Raw genomic sequence first — 24949 nt, 5'->3', positions numbered from 1 at the left:
GCAAAAGCACAGAATTTTATCATTTAACAAAGCTGCTTTTTCAAGCTCCAAGCTGGGAACTGCACAAACCCAGCTCATTTTAGTACATCCAAAAACTCACTAACAAAGTAGTGCCATCAATGACCAGAACTGGTAACCTGGGTCACTCTTGTGCCATTGAATGAGCATTATCCAGAACAACAAATGCTCCAAAGGAGGCTGTAAATATTCAGGGACAGAGTACAGTGCCCAAACACAAAGGCAGTTTGTTCACCAAGTTCTCCAAGACTTTGGATCACACAGTAACACTACACAGTGAAATTCTGTGCATGCATTGAGACAACACTTAGAGGAAGATAAACAGGAACCATTTCTTACCTTGAGCATGCATATATTTTTAAACCTGTTGTGAAATTTCACAGTTTAAATGGTACCAAGTGTTGTAACAATGTCATCTATGTGTAAAAGCTCCCAGCTTGAACAATTCCATAGCCTTATGAGATTTCATAAGTATTTCTTTTAGTTATATATGTAGAAATAATAGTTAAACCACCCATATTTAAGCACTTCAGTTCATAGAATCTACCCAAAAGCTGCTCTGTGTGTTGCCCTTGTGTACAACCCCTTATATTCACAAGCCCTCTGCAGTATGAGCAGGACTGACAAGCTGAAGAGTGAGACAAAAATGGCAGTGTCATGCTGAGTAACCTAGCAACGTGCAAAACAGAGCACAACACTCCTGCTTAGATTAAACTCTGTCTCAGTGATACAGTTTGTTATTCTACAGCGCGATTCTCCTTGCAGGCCTAGTATTGGCAAGATATTTGGCACTGCACAAGAAAATAATTCATTACATCCCAAAAGTTATGTTACTGCTTTGGTTTCTCACAGGCAACTCTTTCCCCTCAACTTGCTGTGGTGTAGGAAAAGTGGATTGAAAAAGCTGCTTCCATAGGATGAATGACCTGTAAGTTTGGCCCTGTCTAATGAACTAGTGGGTTTCTGCTGTGTACCCTCAGCTCTTGTATTAAATCTGCAAAGAAAAAATGGCATTGCTAAACTGTGTTTCAGAAAAGCAGTTTAAGATAGACACAGGCCTGCTACATAATAGTGATAGATTTTTTTTGCCTTACACACTTGCAATCTGCCTAATGTAAGCAGGTTGAGGTGTGACATACTCCCACTAATTTCAAAAACTGGCCTCAGTCAGTGAGTAGGGTCAACAAAAGAAAGTTAAATTGCTGGACTGGTACTTCTTCTGGTAAATTGGATGTTTTTCTCCCTTTATATATACGTGCTATCCATGCTCAGTTAGAATACTGAAATGTTATCAGCTGAAACAACTAATGGAAGAGTAATTAAAAAATGACACCCCTCCCCCTGAAACCTCAAACCATAGGAAAAAAAACTACTGTTGAGTTGCTAATCTCTTGGAGATAAAAAAGTCCCACCCTACTGATGCAAGACGAAAACAGAAATCTAACTTGCATACTTTATGGTGACTTCATCATTTAATTAAAACATGCATATGTGAGATGAGATAGATTTCTGAAGATTTATGTCCAGAAGGATGTTTGCTCTGGAGCCAAACCTTCATTTACCTGTGGGTTAGCAGCCATAATAGTGTAATTCCCATCATCATCCAGGGTGGAGGCTGCAGTATGCAGCGAGCAAGTTCCATCAGGTTCTCTTTGAATTCGGTAGTGATCACTTCGTTTAGAAATTTGCTTCCCATCTTTAAACCAATAAATCTGCAGAGAGAAAACAAAGCACAGCTGGTAAGAGGTGGGTGCTCATTGTCATAGTTTCTCATTTAATAGCACTAACAAATTTAACTGCTGAAGAACTCTCTGGTAAGTAGTAAAAGAAAACTGCTTTGATCAGCTCCTCTTTCTATGAGCCACTTTCATGAACAGTTACAAGATTATTAGTGGACCAAAGAGAAACAACAGCCTGAACATTTTCCAACAAAATGTTCAGGTGCATAAGGGCTGAACATTTCAAGAACTGAAACTAAATGTCATTTCAAAGAAAAGATTACTAATTTCATTATAGATTAATAATTTTACGTTTATTTTGCTTAAAGCTGGAGAAGTTGTAGAAAAAACTTGAGAATGCTTTTGGTCTCTTTTCAGAAAATAAAAACAGATGAAAAACCCAAGATAATGATAGGCTTAATTAATTCAATGATGAATAAAATAGAAGCAATGATCTCACTGTTGAAACACCCGTTTTGTCTCATATCCATTACGCTGACTGGACTGGACCAAAATGCCAGAGGGGATATAGCTGCTCCCACTGGCAGTGAGCAGCTCAGTGTGTGGAGGGGCCAGCTCAGCGTAATGACATGATTGAAACTAACAATGTCACCCTGGTGTGACAGGACAGCTTTGCAAAGTAATAGGAAATACTTCAAAGCAAAGCAGCACATCGACATCCGTTAATAACTGCATGCCAACACCAGCACAGTTCCAAGCTGCACAGAGCAGTTACATTGGCTATCAAACAGAGGGCTTTTCCAGTACTTTTGATACATAATTCTATTCTCTGGCTGACCCAAGATATACTTTCAGTGAGCCAAAAAAATGATGTATGCAGGATAATATCTTACAGTAATCCATGAATTACACACACAAAAAATGTATTTTTAGTGCCTCAAACTTGAAGGGAAAAAAAAATTGACCTGGCTTTCAGGATTTAAAAAAAAATATTATAATAATAAAGTAAAATCCCAAACTGATAACTGCTGGAATCAAAAGTAAATGTTGTGTATGCATGAACACACACAGAGGAATATCTGAAAAATGTTATCCTGGGAAAGCTGTACTCAGCTGCCCAAACCCTTATTTAAGTAGAACATTATTTACTGGTCGTTTCTGAAGGGTGTACTACACATAACATTGTGCTCAGCATTTGAGACACTTGTGCCTACACCACTGTTACTAGTGTGGATACCTACACCATTTTTACGAGGCCAACTCATTCAAAGTACAGCTGTATTTGTCCTGGTCATGCTGGGACTATTTAGCATGAGGAAAACACACACATTTTGCTCAGGCTCATTCTTGAAGTGGAAATTTAGGGCTTAAGAGTGAGGAAAGGGTACTGGCTCTCTAGTAAAAAACGAAGTGACAGAGCAATGTGCAATTCCATTCCTGATAGAGTTTAATCTGCTGGGTTCTTCATATGTGCCAACATTTCAAAGCTTGAAATTCACTCACTTGGGGGAGAGTTAAGGATATACTTTTGAATTTCACAAAAAAGAATGGAGATTTTTTTTTTGTGAAAATGAGTGGAAGTTTTCCTTAAAAATTTATTACTGTGTATGATTTTTAAATTAAAAGCATTGTGCGTAAGTTGAAATGATTTCATTTCCTCAATAGCTGGTTATGCTTGTTTCCCATTTCATCTGTCAGCAGCCTTGCAGAGACTTTGTGGCCTGAACAAAAGATTTAGTCATGTCTTCTTGTCTGCTGACAGAGCACTTACTGGAGATATAAGAGATATTTGATCACTTATATACACATGCTAATGGGTGCTAAAGCAACACTGCTGCAAAAAATGAGTTTTAACTTGCATGCTTTACATGTGTCATGATGTTGCTTGGAAATCTACTGCATTAAGTAGTAACTATTTAATAACAGTACACTTATTAGAAGTATCAGGAGACGTGCATGGAAATACACACAAATATTAACTGAACCAGCTATCCAAACATCATGTATATGTTGTCCAAAACTTATTTCAACTAACTTTAAAAGCATTTGCATCCCACGTGAGTAGTAAATTCTTAATATTACCTTTATCTGACATGGAGTTAATAAGTAAAATACTACCACTGCAGGAGACAATGGCCCTTGCAGTGAAGTATTTTCTTTCTAGGATAAATTTTAATAAATGTACCATTAAACTACGTAGGCACTGAACACTGCATCTGGATTACTTTTATTTGCACCAAATTTTCAGAAACCAGTGTATAATGACTAGGAATACAATGGCACACACAGTACAAAGGGAGGGTTTGATCTTGGGCAACAGAGGCATTTTTAATCACCCAAGAATTATATTCAGCCATGTGAAGAGTGCTCAGTATGAGATTTATATAACATTTGTTTCTTGATTAACCTCTTGTATGGCATTGTCTAAATTCTGAGGAGAAATAATCCCTTAAAAAGAAGTATTCCATAGTCCCTCCTGTAGCACCACAGGTTTCTCATTTTGATGAGAAAATAGTTTTACATTACGCCAAAGGTTAGAAGAAAGAGTAGGCTCAGATTTAAAAAGTCATATATGAAGATAGAATTTGCACATCAGTATTCAATTTACATGGCATGTTCAGGGGAAAAAATAATCAAGCCAATAACTCTGCTTAGAAAAATCCCTTGTAATGAATGCCAGATTTTAGAAACACTACAGTCTTTCCCAAAACCATTCCTTGGCAGACCTGACAGAATACTTAGAAGGGAGGAGCTTCAAGTTAGTAAATTATTTCCAGCTTTTCATTTGCCAAAGTAAAAAATTTATTCACAAGCAACACTTCCAGCTTCAACAAATGACAGCAGAAGGGCAGCCCTCAGCCATTGAGCTTTACAAAACTGCTGTCTTGGAATGCTCTGGCAGATGAGGGGCCTGGGACATTTTCGAAGCCTGGCTAACAAGTAGCCATACAACAGGACTGATATTGGTTCCATCCCAAGCAACTTAACAAATTACACAAAGCATCTGCGAGTGAATGGAACAAAGGGCCAGAGTTCCACGTGCAAGAGCAAATCACTTCTTCATGTGCAGGCTTTGACAGTGCAGGGAAACAGAACATCGCTGTGAATCACAGGGCATTCACATCAGATGCTCCTCTGTGAGGGCGTGCTTTAGGGGAAGTACTAGGAATGTGGTTTCTCGGCTGTGCAATCCTTATCGGCCCAGTGAGAGAAAGGAGACATCCCCTTTCATCTGTCTTAAATCAGATAGAGAAACTACACCTTAATTGGAAACTGTGGAAATTAGGGAATGGTGAAGTTGACTAAGGCTGACTCATAATAGGTCATCTAGCAACTTAGTCATAAGCCTCAGGCAGAAAGAGTATCTGTGCACACACTGCACTTCTGTCAGCAACAGACCCATTTGCATTCCACCCTTGTTCAGCACAACAGACTCTTGCCTACGGTCATCTCAGAATGCTAAACACGAAAAGTTTGGTTTCAGTCAAAACCTGGGCTTATCTTCTCAGTGTGTGTGTCTTCAGTTTGAAGCAGGAGTGCTTTTTTGATATAAGTATACTGATCAACCCCACTTTGCAGTGGTTCACATAATGTTGTGCTCTTGGAGCACAGAACTGGATTCCTTTCAGATGAAACTAAGCCAAAAAATGTGCTCCAAGAACTCATCAAATGTGCATCTGCTTCAGTCTGTGGGACGAGATTAGAGCTAGCGTGGAGTAAAACCTTCTGACGTGTGCAGGGATAGATGTCTCATTCTAGAGATTTTCTTCTGGTCTGCACTCTTTGCTGATGTAGATGTAGCGTTAGTTCTCTGTTTCTCTTCCTCTGCTACCTCATAAAGTCCTTTTTTTTAAATTAACAGCTGGTACAGTATCATACACATATCATTGGGCATGTAAAGTTACTTCCATTTATCTCTATTTGAAATCGTAAGTACCCGTAAAGCCTACACTAGATGAGAGATTTGGATGTGAGTGCTTTCATGAAGGTCTTATGTAACAGATAGGGCATCTTTTGATCTTCTCTGAGAAGAGCCCCTGTCCACGAGAGGTCACTGTGAGAGCTGTGAGGACCTCACAGGGAAGACACTGGCTTTGCCAGGGACTTGAAGAAGCTGCTGCCTTTTGCCTGAGGCACAATCAGTCAGTTGATTGCCAAGTAATTTTTGAAATGGTTGTATGCAACCTCCCCAAGGAGGGCATTCTTCCAAACTACTGACATCACGCAACTGGTACTTTTACATTTGCTACAAGGAAATACTTCCCAAGCCCAACCCTCCCTCAGAAGTTCATCACTAAAACCTCGCCATCATGTCTCATCTTGCTGCTGGGATATATGGGACCTTATGGTACTTTATTACGCCTTCTCCTACATTCCAGTAAAACCTAGTCTTGTTAGTGTGTGTAGATGCTGAGGAATGAGAGATACCATGCTGGCTTCTGAATTGGAGCCCGCAGATTTTTGCATTAGCATGTTGCCATGCCTGAACTAATTACCCATGCTAGCAACATGAGGTGGCTTTTGGGAGTCCTGTGCCAGTTCACGTGGGGCTTTCTAGCATTGCATTGTGTTCTGTGCTATAAATGTAGCCTGAAGGTAACTCTGAAAATGACAGAAGCATCACTTCCAGGTAAAATAGTTGAGAAGTCTCAGGAGAACTGAGAGCAGAAGCCTCATGGTAGCATTTTTTTTACTAAATTTTGACTAAATAACTCCAGTTATGCCACATGAGATTTGCAGTTTATGCCAGTTAGGAGTATTTCTTGTCAAGTGTGAATAACTCCTGTTCCTGTAAGATAGAGTCCACAGAGTCCAGAGCCTGATGGTAAGGTACCAACACAGAACTCTTCCAAGACATTCTAGAAATATTTACCATCTTTCCTTACCTTTGGCTTTGGATTTCCTGCCACTTTGCATGTGAATGTGACTGGCATTCCCTCAAAGATTTTGTAGTGCTTCAGCTTTATCTCAAAATATGGTGACATACTGTTATCAATAGGTTCATCTCCATGTTGCACTTCATCATCTGATTCTTCCACAGGAGATCTCTCCAGCCTGTATTCAATTTCACTGATCAGCCTTTGCTCAAAGCTGGAGACTTTATATTCCTGTCAAACGAGAGGCAGATATTAGTGTCCAGCTTCAACACATTGCTTATGAAGATATGTTCTGAATGTTTGGATTTTTTTATTTTACTGATCTTTAACAATCCATTAAGTTTTTACATATAAAAGGAAAATGTATCTTGTTGAAGAAAAACACTATAATCCATGTCTCCAATAACTTCCCTATGAAACAATCAAGACATCTGGTATGAGGCAAAAACTGTATTTCATGCTGTCTTAAGGTCTAATTTATACGGGGAAAGAAAGTCATTGGTTGCTTTCTTTCCATTTTTTTAAAAAATCCTATAAGAATAAAAGTATTCTGAGGCAGTTCATAAAAACAAAAGGAACACGCTAATATTTCCTTGAGGGTACAGACAGATTTAGGGTGGGTTTTGTTTCCAGATGGCTAGAAGACCATATGGTTCACATCTGCTATTTGCATAGAACTGTACCAGAGGCTGAACCCAGAAGGAAAAAATTATTTTGTTTACAGTTGCCTGTAAAAATGAGGAAAAAAATAAGAGAAAATGGCAACAGTGGCAGTCCATGATCATTGTTTCCCTTTACTCCTGTTGCTACGGTCCTTGTGCAGGACAAAATTTATCCTAACAGTATTGAGGATATTAGCAGGAAGAGCAGAAAGGGTCATCAAGTGTAAAACACTATGACTGGTTTGAATTTGTTATGATTTACTGATATACACTGTTATTTGCTTTCTTGAACTGTCTACTTTGCAGTACAGAATTCCTGCTTGGAATCTTACTGATAACAGTGATAATGTCACACTGTAAAACAGCTCAGAAGCAGGAAAAAAAATTTAGTCAGTGCTCTTCTCAGTCAGCAGAAATTCAGACACTCTTTCAAATTACCTTTGGCCATTGTCTCTGACCCTTGTTGAGAACATGCATCTCATGCAAAGCATCCTTTCACATCCCCATCCTCTGTCACTGCCTCTGGTCTGAGAATAACATGACATCTTTCTACCATCAGTTACAGAACTAATCATAATCCTCAATAATCACAAAAAATAGAAAAGCAGAGGAGTACCTTATAAACTGCAGGTAGTTTTAAAATGTCTTTGTTTCCTGAAGTGTACCATAAAAGTAAACCGTGAAGTACATGACACAGTTAATATCTTATCAGTGTATGTTATTGTTACAGCACAAAAATAGTGGAGCACACAATGATTGCTGTTAAACTGTCTGCACTCACACAGGCTTCTAGAACAACTTAAGCAGCCAAATTTCCACAGTTATTAATGCTAGATGACCTCTTGTTATTAGCCAAGAACAGCAGAATGAAAACGAGAAAGAAAAAAAGGTAGACAAAAAACAAGACAGAAAAAGGTGAAAAAGTTAACCTTTTGAATATCCACAGGACTCACTACAGAAGCACCAACAGAGCGAGCTTCCTGCAAGGGTAGAAAAGAAGATCAAGAGGCAGAAAGAAGACCAAGAGATATCCATGACAGTTCCTCAGAGTTCTTTTCAAGAGAATGTACTTTGTGCAGCACCATAGGCAAATGAATGCTGCACATTTCTGAATAGCAGCTCTGGCATCTGAACAATGAAGAGTGTGTACCTGGCCTTTCAAGCAGACTTTCTGCTGTGGTTTTGGTCTGCACCCAAAAAGTGCCTATCACACAAATAAAAAGATGATAGTTTCAAGATAGTAGATGTCTTTTTTGCCTCGAGAGACTTAAAGGTCAGGACAGAATAGGATAAATGGAAGAGTTTAAAGCAGAAAGCAAATATTCAAGAAATCTCAACCTTATGGAAAAACTGAGCAATAGACATGTGATCCTCCAGTTTAATGCACTAATAGGTAACACATGATTTCTGTAATCAATACCCATCTTATCTTGTGTATATTTATTGCCTTATGTAGAACTTTATTTTAATGACAATCAGAGTCTGTAAAATAGAAAAACTGAAAGACATTTTTTCCTATGAAGTTGTAGAGTTATGTGGCACCTGTATAGCAGGATCTTCTTCTGGTTCCTGTATATTGAAGACAGTTGCGGCGCTGTCTGCTCCCAGCAATCGACGAGCCATTTTCTCCTCATATGTCAATCTCTGAACAAAAAATAAAAAGGAGGTGAGAGGGGAGGCAAAGGAAAGAAAAGATATTATTTCTCCAGCTACAAAGCAGTACATAGTCAGCAATGCTTCAAGTAAGGTTGATAAAAGAGAGCAGCAATATGTTTCTAAAAGAAATTTTCTACCACAGTTTGTAATGCATTTTTTTAGTATTACAAGTGTCTGTTTTGGCTTAAGCAACCCTTGCACTGACTCTGCCATTTGTTTCCATCCTCGTGCCAGGGACTTGGGTAGGAATGAGCAATAGGAGCTGCTTAAATCAGCATGGCCATCAGAAGAAGGCATATCAAATCATCCCAAATCTTACTCCAAGTCATTATGCTCAGCTTTTATACAAGGCAGAAAACACTGCCAAAAATGATAAGGAGATTCTACTCTACTTGAATGTTTTGTCCAAAATACAGAAAAATGTATTCTTCAAAATTTTTAGATTTCTATTTCTTCTTACTCTTTCAGAAACTGAGGAGACAGCTTATAAAATACAATTTACACTAAGAAGAGAAAGCAAATTAAAAGAAAACATTAATGTATAAACCAATTATTTCAATATTAATTTTCTTCCTGCATTTATGAATGCATTTCAGACACTTTCTTACAAATCAACATTGCAAAAAAATGCAAGTTTGTGGAAGACAGACTCATTTCACGATGAAACACCTCATTTAAAGAGAGAAATAAAAAATGAATGAAGAATGAAAAATGTAAACATTACCTCATGCTTGCATTTTTCAAAAAATCTCATTTAATTTATTTTTTTTAATGTCATGTTGCAGCTAAACCAGCAGGCTGAAACTCATGACAACTAGGTAGCAGTGTTGTCTTGGTTACAAATGTCTAAGAAAATCATGAACTTTTCTTCACTTTTATTTCTTCTGCAGTCACTTCAAGTGCCCAAGGCCACGATTACACATACAGAACTTACCAAAGACAGGAATCTGCAAGGCCAAAGCCTCAAGGCAAGCACTGAAAGAGAGTTTATTTATCAAGCTCCCACATCATCTGATCACAGTTGGTCTCTCTTTTTTTTCACCTTGGGCCATGTGGGCATTCTCAGGACATTCCATTCATTTGCCCAGGACATTCATCTCCCTCATTTCCAAAATAGTCGTTGACAGTAATTCTCAGCCCACCTCCTTGGAAAATACAGGAACTAATACACTATGACAGAGATTTTGCTTAACTGCTACAGAAAACTGCCAAACACTGTGCAGTCAATGGAGAAGGGTAACAGAAGCAGCAGTCACTCTGAATATTCTCCCTACTTCACTCCACTGACCTTATTAAGAACCAAAATCAAACCTCTGTAGATAGATAGTCTGACTCAATGGGCTTTCTTGAACTACACCACCACAGTTCATAGCTCAGACCCAGTAGCAAACTTAATAAACCTTGGAACACTGTCCTGAGAAGCATAAAATTCCACTTCCTTTCTAAGTGACACAAAGGCATCCCAAGGTATTCAGATGTTTCTCAAAAACATTTTATTGACAAAAGAGGGGTAACAGTTTATATTTTTAAAATTACTTTCCTCTTAAAAAAAATTTCTGCTTCAAAGATAGTGTCCTAATAACAGTAAAAAAATCTTAGAGAAGTTGCTTCTCTTCAAATCTGAGCTTGAAGAATTTGGTATTTTATCTTTTATGTGTATCTTAAGTGCATAAAAATGAAAAGAGATCTTTGTGGCTGTGCATTTCCATTGCTTCATTTTCTCATTTTACCTCATTTCTTGACTCCTCGAGCAGGTCATTAACTCTTGAGTCTGTAAGTTAATACTACAGGTTATTTCTATTCTACTGGTCAAAATTATATCGGTCAAAAGAAGCCCTCCAATGGCAAAATCCAATGATGCCTGAATCCTAATGGGTTGTTTTTATGATGAACTGCCTTGCCCTTCTCTGATGTCCAGTTACCACCCATTGCTTCCCCCATTGTCCAGTGGCTGGGCACGAGGTAGAATGAGCCTGGACTGAAAAAGAGCTATGCACGTTCATTCACTCAGTAATGAATGGTCAAAAGCAAATGGCCCCTGAGGCTCAAAAAGTCATGGTGTACAGACTGTGCAGGCTTCTTATACAAATTCACCATTTTTGCGACCTCCATTGCTTTGTTAAGTACAAATAAAGTTGTCAAACAGGAGAAGGAATGATAGAACAAAATGTACACTGTCATTCCTTTTAGAAATGCAATTTGAAAATTCAATTAAAAATTATAAATATATAAAAAGCAATCTACAACAATTATTTTATATGCAGCATGCTTCAGAAACTACCAATAATGCCCACTCCCACCCACTCCCATTCCCCAGGGCATTTTATGTTTTCTTACTGGTTGCCCATTGTTCAAAAGGTCTTCTTTGAAGCGAAGTTTTCTCTCCAGATCCTGAATTACAGCATCTTTTGACCCTTGAATCTCTTCATCTGATGCTATCCTAGCAGTTCTGCCTGTTTTCTTGGGAAATCCCCTGCAAAACAGTACCAAAAAAATCATGAGCTTTCCTGAAGTCATTCGTATATAGAAATTTATCTGTAATCACTGCTATTAATGAAAAAAACAACACTGTGTCTTTGAAATTAGAGGCCTGACATCTTTCTATAGTGTACCTACTAACTCTACTGATTAAATGGTCAGTTTAAGGACAAAAATGAAACTATCCTTTATTTGTGCTTTAGTTAAAATAGCCCTCAGGGTTGCTTGGCAATGGCTGTAAACACCATATACTCACAGACGAAACAGATGAGCAGTCGCAATAATGCAAAACAAGAGGAAACATGAAAGAGAAATCATGACTAGATAAGTGGGGATGGAAGATAAACTAGGTTCCTATGAAATACCAGATGAATAAAGATCAGGAAGATGTAAGACAAGGCAGTTAATTATTAATTTCTTATGTTATTTATTAACTAATTCCTTGTAGCAACTTTGTAATACACACTGCATAACTTCATGTTTATTCTTCATATCTCTGTGAACACATACCCATAAGGCAACATGTAAATATAACATAAAAATGTTGTTGCTCAAAGAAGAGCCATTCACAGAGTCTGGGTTACACTGGCAAAAAGAAAAATTTTCCTTGTGAAGCAGTTCTCAGCAGCAAGATTTCCCCATGGAATAGCAACCCTTTAGCAGTTCACATTCACAGGGCTAATTTATTCCTCTTACCAGTCTACAGGTTAGGATTAAACTTTCAGCAATATTCACTCCCATTTTTTTAAACAGTGCAGGAAATTTTGTTCTTCCAGACTGCACTAATATTTAACACTTTTCAGTAATGTTCTGATGGCTTTATTGCTGGAAATGCCCAACACGGGTGGTTTCTACTGGACATCAGCTGTTCTTAACACAGTTGTGAAGAAATCAGCATTGCTATCATATTTGAAACTTGTAGCACACCCTGTTTCTTCAGTGAAGTCACACATCATCATTTAAAACACTGATAACTGGTTCAATATTAGTTTACAGGGGTTTTATACCTTTGTTGAGTAAATAGGGCTCAGAAAAATACATGGGAATGACATGGAAAACAGGACTGAATCAGATAAATAGAGAAACTCAGATGACAGAGAGAAAAAAAAAATCAGACTAGCATAAAATTGGTAAACTTATTTCCAATGCACAACTTAGTAATTTAATTACCAGTGCCAAAATTCTAAACTAGAATCATATAGAGATAACAAATTTTCTTGGATATTATTCAATTCTATGTTTCTATGGTTAGAGAAATTTAATTCTTCAGCAAATGCTTTCAATCATAATTTCTAGCATTAGAAAAAATGAAAAAATACACATATGCTATCAAAAGCCCAAAAGGAATTAACTGAATAGATGAAGAAGACAATAGTTGGAAACCTTCCTAACTAAAGCATTTTATATTCTATTATTCTAAGTAAATGCAAAATGTGAAAACAGTGAAGTTCTTGTAAAAAGAGCTGTATTTTCACATTAAATCACAGCATAAGAGCCGACATTTCCCCAGTTTTACAAAGAGACAGAGAACTGCATCCTTTGCCCTAGAAATACTGATTTCTTAGCTGATGATCACCAAGTAGAATAGTTCCCTCAGCTGTCAGCTGGGGGTTTTCTCACTCACAAAAAAGAAAACAAGTCCCACACTGTGTTTTGCAGTCCCACTCTGTTTTGCAGAAGAGACAGGAAAACTGTCCCATCTACAGGGAGACAAGAGAATGATAAGAGAAAGGGATAAAGTCTCTTCAAGAAAGACACTGCATCAATAACTCCAGAAATTTGGTACAGTAAATGTAAAGGAAAACATGGACAGAAGATGGGCAGGAGAAGGTGGGAAGAGGGCATCAGAAGAGAATGTCCCTCAGGAAGGCTTGACCATCTGCTGGAAAGCCAGTGGACAGATGCCATCTGTTTCTCCCCTTAACAGTCTTTCCCTTCACCTCTCCACCCTTAATTATTTAGGCCAGCATTGCCATGAAACCAAATTTTGACACTTTTTAGACTACTGCTCGCCCCAAAAATTAAAAACTCCAAACAAATAACAACAAAACAAAACAAAAATAACGCAAAACCAAACCCAACCCAAAAATCAGCCAACTTCAAGGCGGCAAATTTCAAGTTCAGCTTCACCTTTGGCTTTACCCAAAGGTGAAGCTGTGCCAGCTTTTAATGGAGACTTGCATCGTCCCTTGAAAATTCCAAGTGAAACATTAAGAAATAGCTTTCATTTCTCATTCTCCTAGGTTTCATACCTGGACTGATAAACAGAGTTTTACCAGAAAAAGGCCTGCTTGTGCTTGGGACTCTTTTGGTTGTAAAGGTGAAATAATTACCTAAGTAAGTCAAAACAGTGTAAAAAAAGAAGGATGAGCTACATGCATGGGAGTGGATTTCAAGTAATGGATTTTCTGAAGCATTATTGATTATCTCTGAAAACAAAAACCCCTAAGCAAATACACACATTTTTCACAGAGGAATGAATACCCAGAGAATTACAAGTCGGTAAATTCAACATCCATACTAAACACAGAAAAACAATATCACAGTCCATTTCTAAACAATGTAGGATAGTAATAAAATGAAAACCGAATCATGTCAAACCTCATGTTTATTTCTCTGTCAGGCTGAAGGGCATGCAGATAGGCAACAAGAAGTAGCTTTAATACACTTCAGTTTATGGCTTCTGAGTTAGCCTTCAGGAGCTGCAGTAAGTTCCCTAGTAAATCAGGGAAATAGAGTCTGGCTGAAATTTCTATGATCTGGCTGTGTAAAGCTATTCAGTCTGAAAAAGCTGTTCAGAAAGAAACAATGATTTATTTTTCTATCAAACTGAAATAATATAGTCCAATAAGGCATTTCAAAGAGCTCTGTATACTAAGTTGAGCACTTAAGATTTTGGCCTTAATTGGAAAAATAAAATAGAGAAACACATTTCTCAATTCATTTGCAGGTAACAACTGTCACTTAAAATAATCTTCATAATTTGTCTAGAGGTATTCTAATGATGAAAACTCAGGAAAATGCTCAAAGCAATGCTAATGAAAAATTAGGGTTAATACATAAGCATCTGTTGAGAATCTATGAGATTCTCATACTCTCATACATAAACTTGGAAAATAACACTATTATTTCAAGAAGAAAGGAAATATAATGCCAAGGCATGTTAGCATAAGACATGAAACTGAGCTGTTTTCCTTTCTTCCTTCCTAGTAGACATTGAATCCAGTTTTACCACTGCACTTCAAGAAAAATACAGCAAACTGGAAAGTTTTAGAACAAGAAAACCAAAAGTATTTTAAAAGTATAGCTTTTGCAACAAACTATGTCTCACACACATAGAGGCAAAAATTCTTATTTATTTAGTTAGGAAATTAGGAGAATGAAGATAGGCAAATCAAATGAAATGTCAGAAATCAGACAAGAGCTGACATCAGAAAATAGCTGCTGACATCAGAAAATAGCTGGAATTTAATCATTCTTCATGTCCATTGAGGATGGTAAGTCACAGTAACTTGAAGAAGAACAGGCTTAGCTTAGACACGAACAATGTAAAACTCTCCTTTCTCCACCCTTACAGCAGTGACATTTAAACCCTGGAGCAAGTTATGTAGCAAACCTACATAGGAATTTTATTTAAGAACAAGGTATGCAAATATGACAGCAATGGCCTGGGGATCCCTGAGTAACTTTTAACAGGAAAGGCAGACTCCTTAATAACCTTCCAAATCTCTGGTTTTGTGTAACATGATCCTGAGCTCTGCACAGTCGGTGTGCAAGTGTCACCCAAGACCTGGTCTAGGGAACTTGCCTGAAAACTAGATTATCTTGTATTTAAGCAAGGAAGTAGCTGGTTCAAAAATTTAACTATAAAAGTGAGCACCAGTCAAAATTTCTTCAAATACCTTTAGAGAGCTTCTCTCCTCCTCTTTCAGTACTGTTTTAAACTGGGACAAAAAAATCCCAAAGTAGTGCATAAGGAAACATAGCTCTTCCTGCAGATGCTCTGTTTCCACCCCCTCTTCAGAATCTCTTTCCCTAAATATATACACTTCAAATATGTATATATATATATAGACACACGTACATACATACATATCCCCACAGCAAGTTAACTCTTCAGACATACATTCTTGGGATGAATTTTAAAATGTCTACAAAGCAATGATAACAAATAGGACGACTTTAGTAAATCTATCTTCCAAAGCACAGATCCTTTCAGCCTGAGTAATGGTTTACATGGCAAGACAGCCTGGCAGCAAACTTTCTTCAGCTGCTTTTGCAAATATTTTCCACCATCCTTACATGCCCTTATCTGGATGCATTTAGCTCCAAAGATTTGTGTCCTTAGTGACGCATGAGCTTTCTTTGTGTCTTCTCTCGGGGATAATATTGAAAAAAAATAAAATCTGTCAATTCATTTATGTATTTGTATGTTCATTCTTTGCCCAATGCAGATTTCAGATTTACTACATTAAGGTAGCAGGAGAAAGCATATTTCAGGTTATTGACAGCATCAGTCTCAAGCACACAACCACCACAAATGTGCAGAGAAACTTACAGCCTTGAGAAGCAGGCTGCAACTCATATGTTTTAAGCACCTCTGAAATACACATCACCTAAGTCAGTGGGGGCCTGAATCCAGATACAGATAAAAACACAATTGTCTGAATTCTTCTGGTCAGAAAGGGTGTAATGAAACTGCCAAAATTGTCATCTTAATTCTCACAGGGATTTTTGACAGCAAAGTTTTTTGCAGCCTTGGCTTGGCTCTCCTTAGTTTTGAATATTTGCCCTGACATTTGTTTAGAAAGAAGGCCAAACCAGCAGTACTTTTCATGTTTTAATTACATGGAGTGCATGCTGGATGCAATTCCCTCTTTTCCTATGTACCTTTTACAGTGTAAACAAGGGCAACAGGCTGGCTGTTGTTATCCTTCCAAGAACAAATTCCTGTTTGCAGCCAATATGGCTTGGTTTCACAGAAATCCAAATTAATTCTCTGGTACTGAGGTAATGAACAGTAACTTGATTTTTTTTTTCCTTTTTAACTAAAGCCTTCCAAAAATACAGCTAATTCCTGCTCACTTCACACATTTTTCACTTACTGTAAAAACAAAGTTACCACAAGAACTGTATCAGGTCACAAACTTTGAAGCTGCAGCTGCATACTAAAATGGGTTTTGTCTGATCTTGTCATACATGCTGTGGAAACCAGGAGCTTCAGCTGTGTCCAATAATGTGATGTTACATGCATCTGAATTAAGGGAATGCCTGAGGAACAGAACTGACTACAGATGACTTCCAGCAAATGGAACAAATGTAACAATTCATTCAACAGTTCAACAGTTCAATTATTTCTACCACCCAATGTTCTGAAACTGTAGTTGAAGAAAATAAAACATATCTCAGCATTGAATAGGGTTAAGACTGACATGAATAATATATATTTTTGAATATGTTTGATCCCTCTTAATGATTAGATAATGAAGAGTACAACTCACCTACAAAGTGCATGACTATCACCAATTTTTTTTTTCTCTAAAGCTTATATTTTAAAGGACATTTTTACCCATGAAAAGAAGAATAACTACTTTTTCATTCCCTTGTTCAGTTCCTTCCCCTACTGAGCAAGCTATCTCTCTGCCACATGCTGCACTGGTTACCATAGCTACGTAAGTGCTATTCGCCTTTCCAAGGATGTGCATATGTTTCGATATCAAATTAAAAATCAAATGACTATTTTGTAATCTGTAATCTTATCAGAATTTCCGATTGTTACCAGCAGTATGCTAGAACTGATGTTCAAGAAGAAATAACTAAAGCACCAACTGCTCCTGAATGTAGAAAAGGCTGGCACAATCCTCATAGTCCTGAAATCTTTGGAAGAACAGGTAACTGCGAGAAGCATTTGAAGAAAAAGCTACACTGGATGGGGAAAAGGTACTATATCCAAAATATTAACCCATTTCCAGTTGATGTGGTGCTACTGGTTAAGGTCTCTGCAACTATCAAGCACAGTACCTGGCTTTCACATTCACAGATGTTTTTGTGGCATTCAGATTGTTTAAAATTAAGTTACAAAATTCAGTCCTCTGAAAAGAAAAACCTGCAGACCAAAACAAGTATCAAAGCCATGCTGTGAACAGCCTCTCTATCTTCTCAATAATGAAATACATTTACTAATTCTCTTAGTTAAGTTCACTGCCACCTTCAATATTCTTAAGTATCTCCAAATACCATTTTGAAAAAGAACTGGATAAAAATACCTTGAAAATTAATACTTCCAGATGCAATGATTGTCAGGATACTGTTATTTTGGCTTATGTCTATGTGTCTCCATATTACATCCTTGATCTCTATTTTTGCACAGCTTTAATTGATTAGAGCTGGGGCACAATCTGGATTTCTAAGTTCAAATGGAACAAACATGCATTCATCATATTTCAGAAAAGCTGGTATAGTATTTTTTGATAATCATGTGCACATGCCTAGTCAAAAGGTGTGAAAACAGTGCAAAAACAAAGCCCCCAGTACAAACTGTTTCTTAACACAACCAACAAGAATTGATCTAATACCACAGCTAAATCCTTCATGTGTTGCCACAAGTAGTATCCAAGCTATGGAAAAAGAAAATTTTCAAGAAAATTTAAGCAAAAATGGTTTAATGGACAGGAGCAATAGCTTAAGAAAATTGGAGGTTGAGAATGAATGCAAACCCTGATATTTTCTGGATTTTTTTCCAGTTACAGCAATAATTGTCTTTAGATATATTTTCCTGATATATTACCTGGAAATACGTCCAGGTATGACTGAATAGGTAGCAAAGAGAGATGAAGTCTTTCAGAAGCAAAGAAACACCCTGACTTGTCTTCTCAGTTTGATGTTGGAGCTCTTAATCAAGGTACTTCCTCCTACATATCACAATTTTCACATCAATCATACTGTAGATAGCATCCATTTTTTACAGTTGTTACAGGCATAACTTACAGAAACAGGAAAAGTATAAGTCCCATCTACATAGGACAGAAATGCAGCTTACTCTAAAATGAAAGCTGGCATTTGTGCTGGGAGAGTGTTGAAGGCTTTAAGATAAAAAGATAGAGAAGTGTATTTTTTCCTCAGAGTGGTTACCATCATTGCCAGTTGACTAAAGGAACATGATGATTACTAAAATATTTATTTCAATTCCATTGAGACAGAATGCAATGGACAAGTCACAGTATATAGCTGCAAGAACAGACCAGCAGCTCTGATTAAAAGGGGAGGAAAGTGCAATCTCTTTCTGATACTGCTTTTCTCATTATTCCCCCGTAATCTCCTTTATGGTTTGGATTTAATGTTCTAAAGGTCACTGAGACAGCAGTTAAATATTGTGTAGAATGACAAAAGCAGCTTATTTAATTACCTTGCACAAGGTAATTTGGACAATCTTGCATTCAAATAATGCTTTCCTTTCCTTTCCATTTTCCATCCTTTTTCAGAAAGTAGTAAATCAATATTCATGTTATTTCACCAATTGTGTACAGTCAGATTTTTTTCTGTTTTTAACTAAGGTAGTATTACTGAAGATATCTACTTTAAGAAAAAGTCTGCTTTAAGAAAAATCATTAATTTTTAAAGTTCCCTTCAAAAGGATATATGTATAAGTGACAATATATATTTTCCATACTTAGAAAGAAATTCCATTTCTCCAGGCTGGATAATTCCACACCCTTTAGTGGCAGGTTTTATACTTTTTAAGATCAAATATTCACTAAACAGTCACCAAAACCTTCTCATGAGATTATTTGTGCTTTCACGAATGCCCATGTAAACAAAAAATATATGTGCTTGGCTAGAACCTTTAGGTATGCTTATTTCCTTCACATGTAACTTGTTGAGTTTTTTTCTAGGAACAATGAAGAACAGTTTCTAGAAACTTAACTGTGAATTAACTCCCCTCAACTGTATGTTTCTGTCACATTAAATCTGTTCTCTCAAAGTCTTTTGCAACCAAAAGCTAATCTAAATACAACAGACCCACCCACCCTGGTTTTCTTTAGGTAAAGAAGGAAAGAACTAAGATTTTTAAGAATGGTATTCAACAAACTTACTCCAGCCAAGTTTTACCTCAGAAATTACTAACAAGTGCTCATAATTCCCCTAAATACTTAATTAGCTATGCAGTTACACCAGCACTTCTCTTCTGCTTCACAACACAATGCTCTAGAAAGACACAAAGTCTACCAAATCGACTGCAATAATAAAAAAGGTTATTCTCAAAGCTTGTTCAGCTAACACCACCACAGCCACAGCTTGAAAATGCTGGGCACTACCAAGTGTCTAGAGCTTACTGGAAAATGGAGATATAATTCATTCAAGGGAATCATTCACCATATTGTTGCAAATAAATGCTTAAAATATTTAAATATGAATTAGTAGGTATTAATGACACAAAGCCTTCTGTTGTTTCAGATATCCAAGTAAAATGTAGTAAATTCACAAATAAGTATTCCCATAATACACACAAGACTGTAAGACCACATGCAGTAAAAAAAAAAATCCTAAACAACTGAATCACAACAAACTCCATTCCAAACAAATTAACAATTCCCAGTGCAATGTTCCCAAATCTATCCAAATTTAACTGGAAAGAATATTCATTGGTTCAAACTGGTTTAGCCAATGTGGTCACTTCCACAGAATCTCAGGGTTCAAAACCAAGGAAAATGTTGAAACATTAGCATGGTATTTACTGTTCATGAGTCCACAGAATACAGGAATTGAAGAGAGGGCTAGAAATGTTTTTACAGAATCATAGAATATCTTGAGTTGGAAGGGACCCACAAGAAAAACTGAAGCTGACTCCTGGCCCCACACAGCACACTCCAGGTCTTACACCGTCTGCATGAGAGCACTGTCCAAACATTCCTTGAGCTCTGTCAGGCTTGTGACCACTTCCCTGGGGAGCCTATTCCAGTGTCCAACCACCCTCTGGGTGTAGACCCATGTCCTAGTATCCAACCTAAACCTGCCCTGAACACAGCATGAGGCCATTCCCTTTGGTCCATTCCCACTGGTCGCCAGAGAGATCAGTGCCTGGCCCTCCTCTTCCCCTCATAAGGAAACTGCAGACTGCAATGAGCTCTCCCCTAAGTCACCTCTCTGGGCTGAGCAGGCCAAGTGACCTCAGCTGCTCCTCATACAGCGTCCCCTCAAAGCCCTTCAAGGGGGCTCCTCTTGACTCTCTGTAATGGCTTATTTTCTTTTTTGTATTGTGGTGTCCAAAACTGCACACAAGACTTGAGGCAAGACCACCTGAATGCAGAGCAGAGTGGGACAATTCCCTCCCTCGCCTGGTTGGTGATGCTGTGCCTGATGCACCCCAGGGCATGGTTGGCCCGCCTGGCTGGCAGGGTACAGTAATTCAAAACTTTCTATCAGTCAGGACCCCCAGGTCCCTTACCAAATGGCTGCTCTCAAGCCTCTCATCCTCCAGTCCTCTTGTATATCCAGGGTTGCCCTGTCCCAAGTGCAAAATCTAGCACTTATCTTCATTAAACTTCATATAGTTGGTGATTGCTCAACCCTCCTATTTGTCAAGGCCTCTTTGCCCTCGAGGTAGTGACAGTTCCCCTCAGTATAGTATCACCAGCAAACTTCCTTAGTATTCCTTTGAGTTCTGGGTCCAAGTAATGACTTATGAGGACCTTGAAGAGCACTGGTCCTACAGTGGAACCATGCAGACTACATCAGGCATGTGTGCCAGCCTGATGTAACCCTGGAATTCTTTGTGCCTGACCTGTGAGTGCTTTGTGTGCCCATCATATGATGTGTTGATCCAGCTGAATGCTGGACATCTTGTCCAGTAGGACACCGTTAAAGACAGTATTGAAAGCCCAATCAAAGTCCAAAGAGATTACATGAACAGGCTTCCTTTTCTCAGTTAGGTGCGTTACCTTGTCATAAATGGAAATTAAGCTAATTAAACAGGACTTTCCCCTGATGAAGCCATTTTGGCCAATGACTGCATTATCCTTCAGGTACTTTTGAATAACTCCAAAACTAATCTTCTCCATAATTCTACCAGGCAGTGAAATGAGACTGGTAGGGTAGTTTCCTTCCTGCTGTTCTTGAACACTGGGACAACATTAGCCAGCATCCAGTCAAGTGGGACCTCTTCAGATTCCCAAAACAGTTCAAAAAGTCATTGAGAGTAGTCTTGCAATGACATCACCCAGCTCTTTCAGCATTCTTGGATGAATCCCATCAGGCCCTGTAGACTTACAGGGATCCAGCTGGAACAGTGATTCCCTCACAAGTTCAGAGTTGACTCTGAGTTTATAATTCTCAGAATTCTCATCCTTCAGCTCAGGGCACTGGGACCCACCTAGTCCCTGACTGGTGCTGAAGACTAAAGAGAGCATTAACCACCTCTGCCTTGCCTATAATCCTGTTCATATGGTGAACACACTCATAATTTAACATGTCACTGCTGTTTCTGGACTGCCTTTTGCTACTAGAATATTTTTAAAAGTCCTTTTTATTGTGCTACACAGTACTGTCTGGCTTCAACTCTAATTGAGCTTTGGAGCTAACTCTAATTTTCTCCCCATGGAGGCAAGCAGCATCTCTGATGACCCCCCATGTCACCTAACCTTGCTTCTGCTGGTCGAACATTTACTTTTTTTTTTTGCCTTACCTCTAGAAGAAAATCCCTGCCGAGCCAAGTTGGCTTTCTGCCTCACCTGCTTTTCCAACATTTTGGCATTGCCTGCTCCTGTGCCCTTAGGACACGGTGCTTAAAAAGTCACCAGCATTGATGGATCTTAGCAGCATCAAAAACATTTTCCCAGGAGACCTTACTCATTAGTTTCCTAAGCAGACTGATGTTTTAAATCCAATTGCTTCATGGTGGCTTGCAGCCAAGACAACCACCAATTTCCGCTTCAGTCATGAGATCCTCTCTGTTAATGAGGAGCAGATCACAGAGGGCATCTTACTCAGTTGGTTCCCTTAGTGTCTACACCATGTAGTGATCATCCAGGCGTTTGGGAACCTTCTGGACCTGCTTGTATTAGCTGTATGGTATCCCAGTTAACATTTGCCAAGCTGAAGTCCCCTGTAAGGACAAGAGTGGTTAACTTACAGATGTCCCTTAGTTCCTTAAAGAATAACTCATCAGCATCACCGTTCTGGATAGGAGGTCTATAGCAGACTCCCATGATTTTTGACCTGCCTTTGACCATTTCCAAAAAATACTGCCTCCACCTGCAATGTTTATTACTTTACCTTTACTCTGTTTCTATCATAACACAAAACTGAAAAAAATAATGCCTACCAAGTTTGCTTTTGAGAAGCCTATCTGCAGTTGTGCCAAGATTTAGCAAGACAAAGTCTTTGAAGAGAAATGGCTTGACTAGGATTTCAGCTGCTGAGCAAAATTCTGAATGCTGCAATTTATTCCTTGCACCCAGTCTGTAAAGCACACTGTCAGGAAACAGTATCATTTTCATAGATCTTGGAGATCATGGCAAAACGGTGAGACTACAGGCTGAAGTTATGAAATACTGTGTGAAGCTCAGAAACTATGTCTTGGAAAGATAAACGTGTTGAAGATGACTTTTGAGGATGGAGCAAAAGAAGCAAAAAGTGAAAGGGTCCAAAAAAATAACAGTCTATAGCACAAAACAGAAGAGACCTAAAGCTGAGGGGAAAATGGAGGCTCAGGAGCGGTATGAGAATTATGGGAAACAGAGTGATTTACTCAGCAAGATGCACCAGACATTAACCTACACAGTAACATGAAAAAGGAGAAGCCAGGGAAAAATTGGCATCAAAGATACATAACAATAGATTATGGCTTTTCTGCATCACACAGTACATATTTTACCATGTTTTAATGTTACAATTCAGATGACAAATGCTCACTGTGTATATATATACACACACACACATATATATATACACACACATAAATTATACATACGTACATTCAGTATAGTTAACACAATCCCGCTCCCATCTGGACTTTATTTCCTGAGGGAATGCAGAAAAACAGCCAACTACCTCATCCCCAGCTCAGATCCCGAGGTTGCTGCCTTGTCGGGGTGGGGGAGGGAGGAATATGGATAGACACACCATCATGTGCATACCCAGACTGGCTGCTGCGCTTGGGGAAGTGAGGGGCATGGGGAAAGGGGAAGAATCTTTGCAGAGTTGTTTCTCTGTCCAAAGATCAAAGGGAATGAGGAAGAACACAGCTAATGCTTCAACTCAGAACATGTATCCATAAGCACATAACAGAGAAAGAGGGACACAACTGAGGCTCAAGTTGCTGCTATTATCCTCACAGCACACAGAGTTGAACTCAAAAAAGAATCCACTTCTTGTCAGAACTGTATAGCTGGACTAGAGCCTTTTCTTGGAAAATCAAGGGTAACAGCAAGCTTCAGTGGGCTGTGCTTACAAGCTGTCAGTAGATTAATCATTCAATTTTCAGTACTCGGTATCAATAGTGAAACTCAGCCAGTGCAAAGGACACAGTAAGACAGAAAATCACAACTATTATGACTGCAAGGGCAAACTGCTCCATTTTTAAATTTTTCTCCTAAAAAAGTTTTGTGGCCAGACTCCATAATGAGCTGTGACACAAATCAAGATAAAGAAATGCTTTCTAAAGCATATACATGACTTATTACTTTGATATCTGTCCTCTTTCTTCCTTCTCTTTCTTTTCATATCTTGGACTGAAATAACAGAAGTTCCCACTGCAACAGTATGTAGCTGAGCAAGTCACCTAGATACTGTAGATATGTTTAGACAAACTTCTGGACAAAGTTATAAATAAGCCTTGGATACAGCTATTCTCATTTTTGTTCTTTAGCATGTCTCTTTGTTCTCTAAGGATGGAATGAGCATCTAGTGCCAGTGGAAAGACAAACTGATCTATGACAGGAGCTGATGCTCCAAAATACTATTTTGGCCTTTAGAGAAGACAAAAGGGGAAAATTAGTGTGCAGAGTTGTTAGGGATAGGGATTCTGTTTGTTTTTACGCACTGCTATTCTAAATCCCTCCCTAAACACTTTTTCAAACTTCCTCAGAACAGAATCTCTAGCCAAAGCCTAGACCACTTTGTTATCAGATGTATACTTTACTACCTTGTATTTTCAGTATCACAAAGCTATAGGGACTTCTTAAATGTACTCTCTTAACTTGGTATTTTTTTACCTGGAGATGTAATGGGAACACAAACTGCAAATATCACTGAATATGTGACTTTAAAAGAACTGGGCCATGAGAAAGGTTTTCTTGGATCTCCTTACACTGTCCTGGGCCTGCAGAGCATTTTGCTGCTGCTTTCATATTTCCTTAACCTCCAGTTCAAAGCTTCAGCTTCTCATCTTTTGTGTTCCTACTGTAGGACTCTTTCAGAATCTCACTTTTCTGAGGGTTAAAAAACTATCTCACAGGTCTAGCACAGAAGCATTTGCAATTTATTCATACATCTCTCCCTCTCAGATAAAAGCTAACAGCGAAGGACCCTAGAAAATTATAAATGAAGCAAGTGCAATAATCTTCATTACAATCTTCAGCAC

At 38.3% G+C, this 24949-nt stretch overlaps 1 protein-coding gene across 5 annotated transcripts in view; it reads right to left on the bottom strand.

Annotated features, from left to right (window-relative positions):
* PALLD (palladin, cytoskeletal associated protein) overlaps positions 1–24949 on the bottom strand; it is a 185572-nt gene that overhangs the window by 13522 nt on the left and 147101 nt on the right. For 4 of the 5 annotated variants that reach the window (XM_015625025.1, XM_015625026.1, XM_033513356.1 and 1 more), the window contains 5 exons: positions 11230–11365; positions 8779–8880; positions 8166–8216; positions 6584–6805; positions 1581–1730 (listed from right to left, as the gene is read on the bottom strand). In XM_015625025.1, coding sequence (XP_015480511.1) covers positions 1581–1730; positions 6584–6805; positions 8166–8216; positions 8779–8880; positions 11230–11365 — 661 coding nt within the window. The remainder of the gene's footprint in view (positions 1–1580; positions 1731–6583; positions 6806–8165; positions 8217–8778; positions 8881–11229; positions 11366–24949) is intronic. The other variant, XM_015625027.1, reaches the window with a different exon arrangement.

The sequence above is a fragment of the Parus major genome, chromosome 4 (assembly GCF_001522545.3).
Source record: "Parus major isolate Abel chromosome 4, Parus_major1.1, whole genome shotgun sequence".
NCBI lineage: Eukaryota > Metazoa > Chordata > Aves > Passeriformes > Paridae > Parus > Parus major.
The sequence above is the reverse complement of the archived record's forward strand: the minus strand, read 5'-3'. Positions and strand labels throughout refer to the sequence as shown.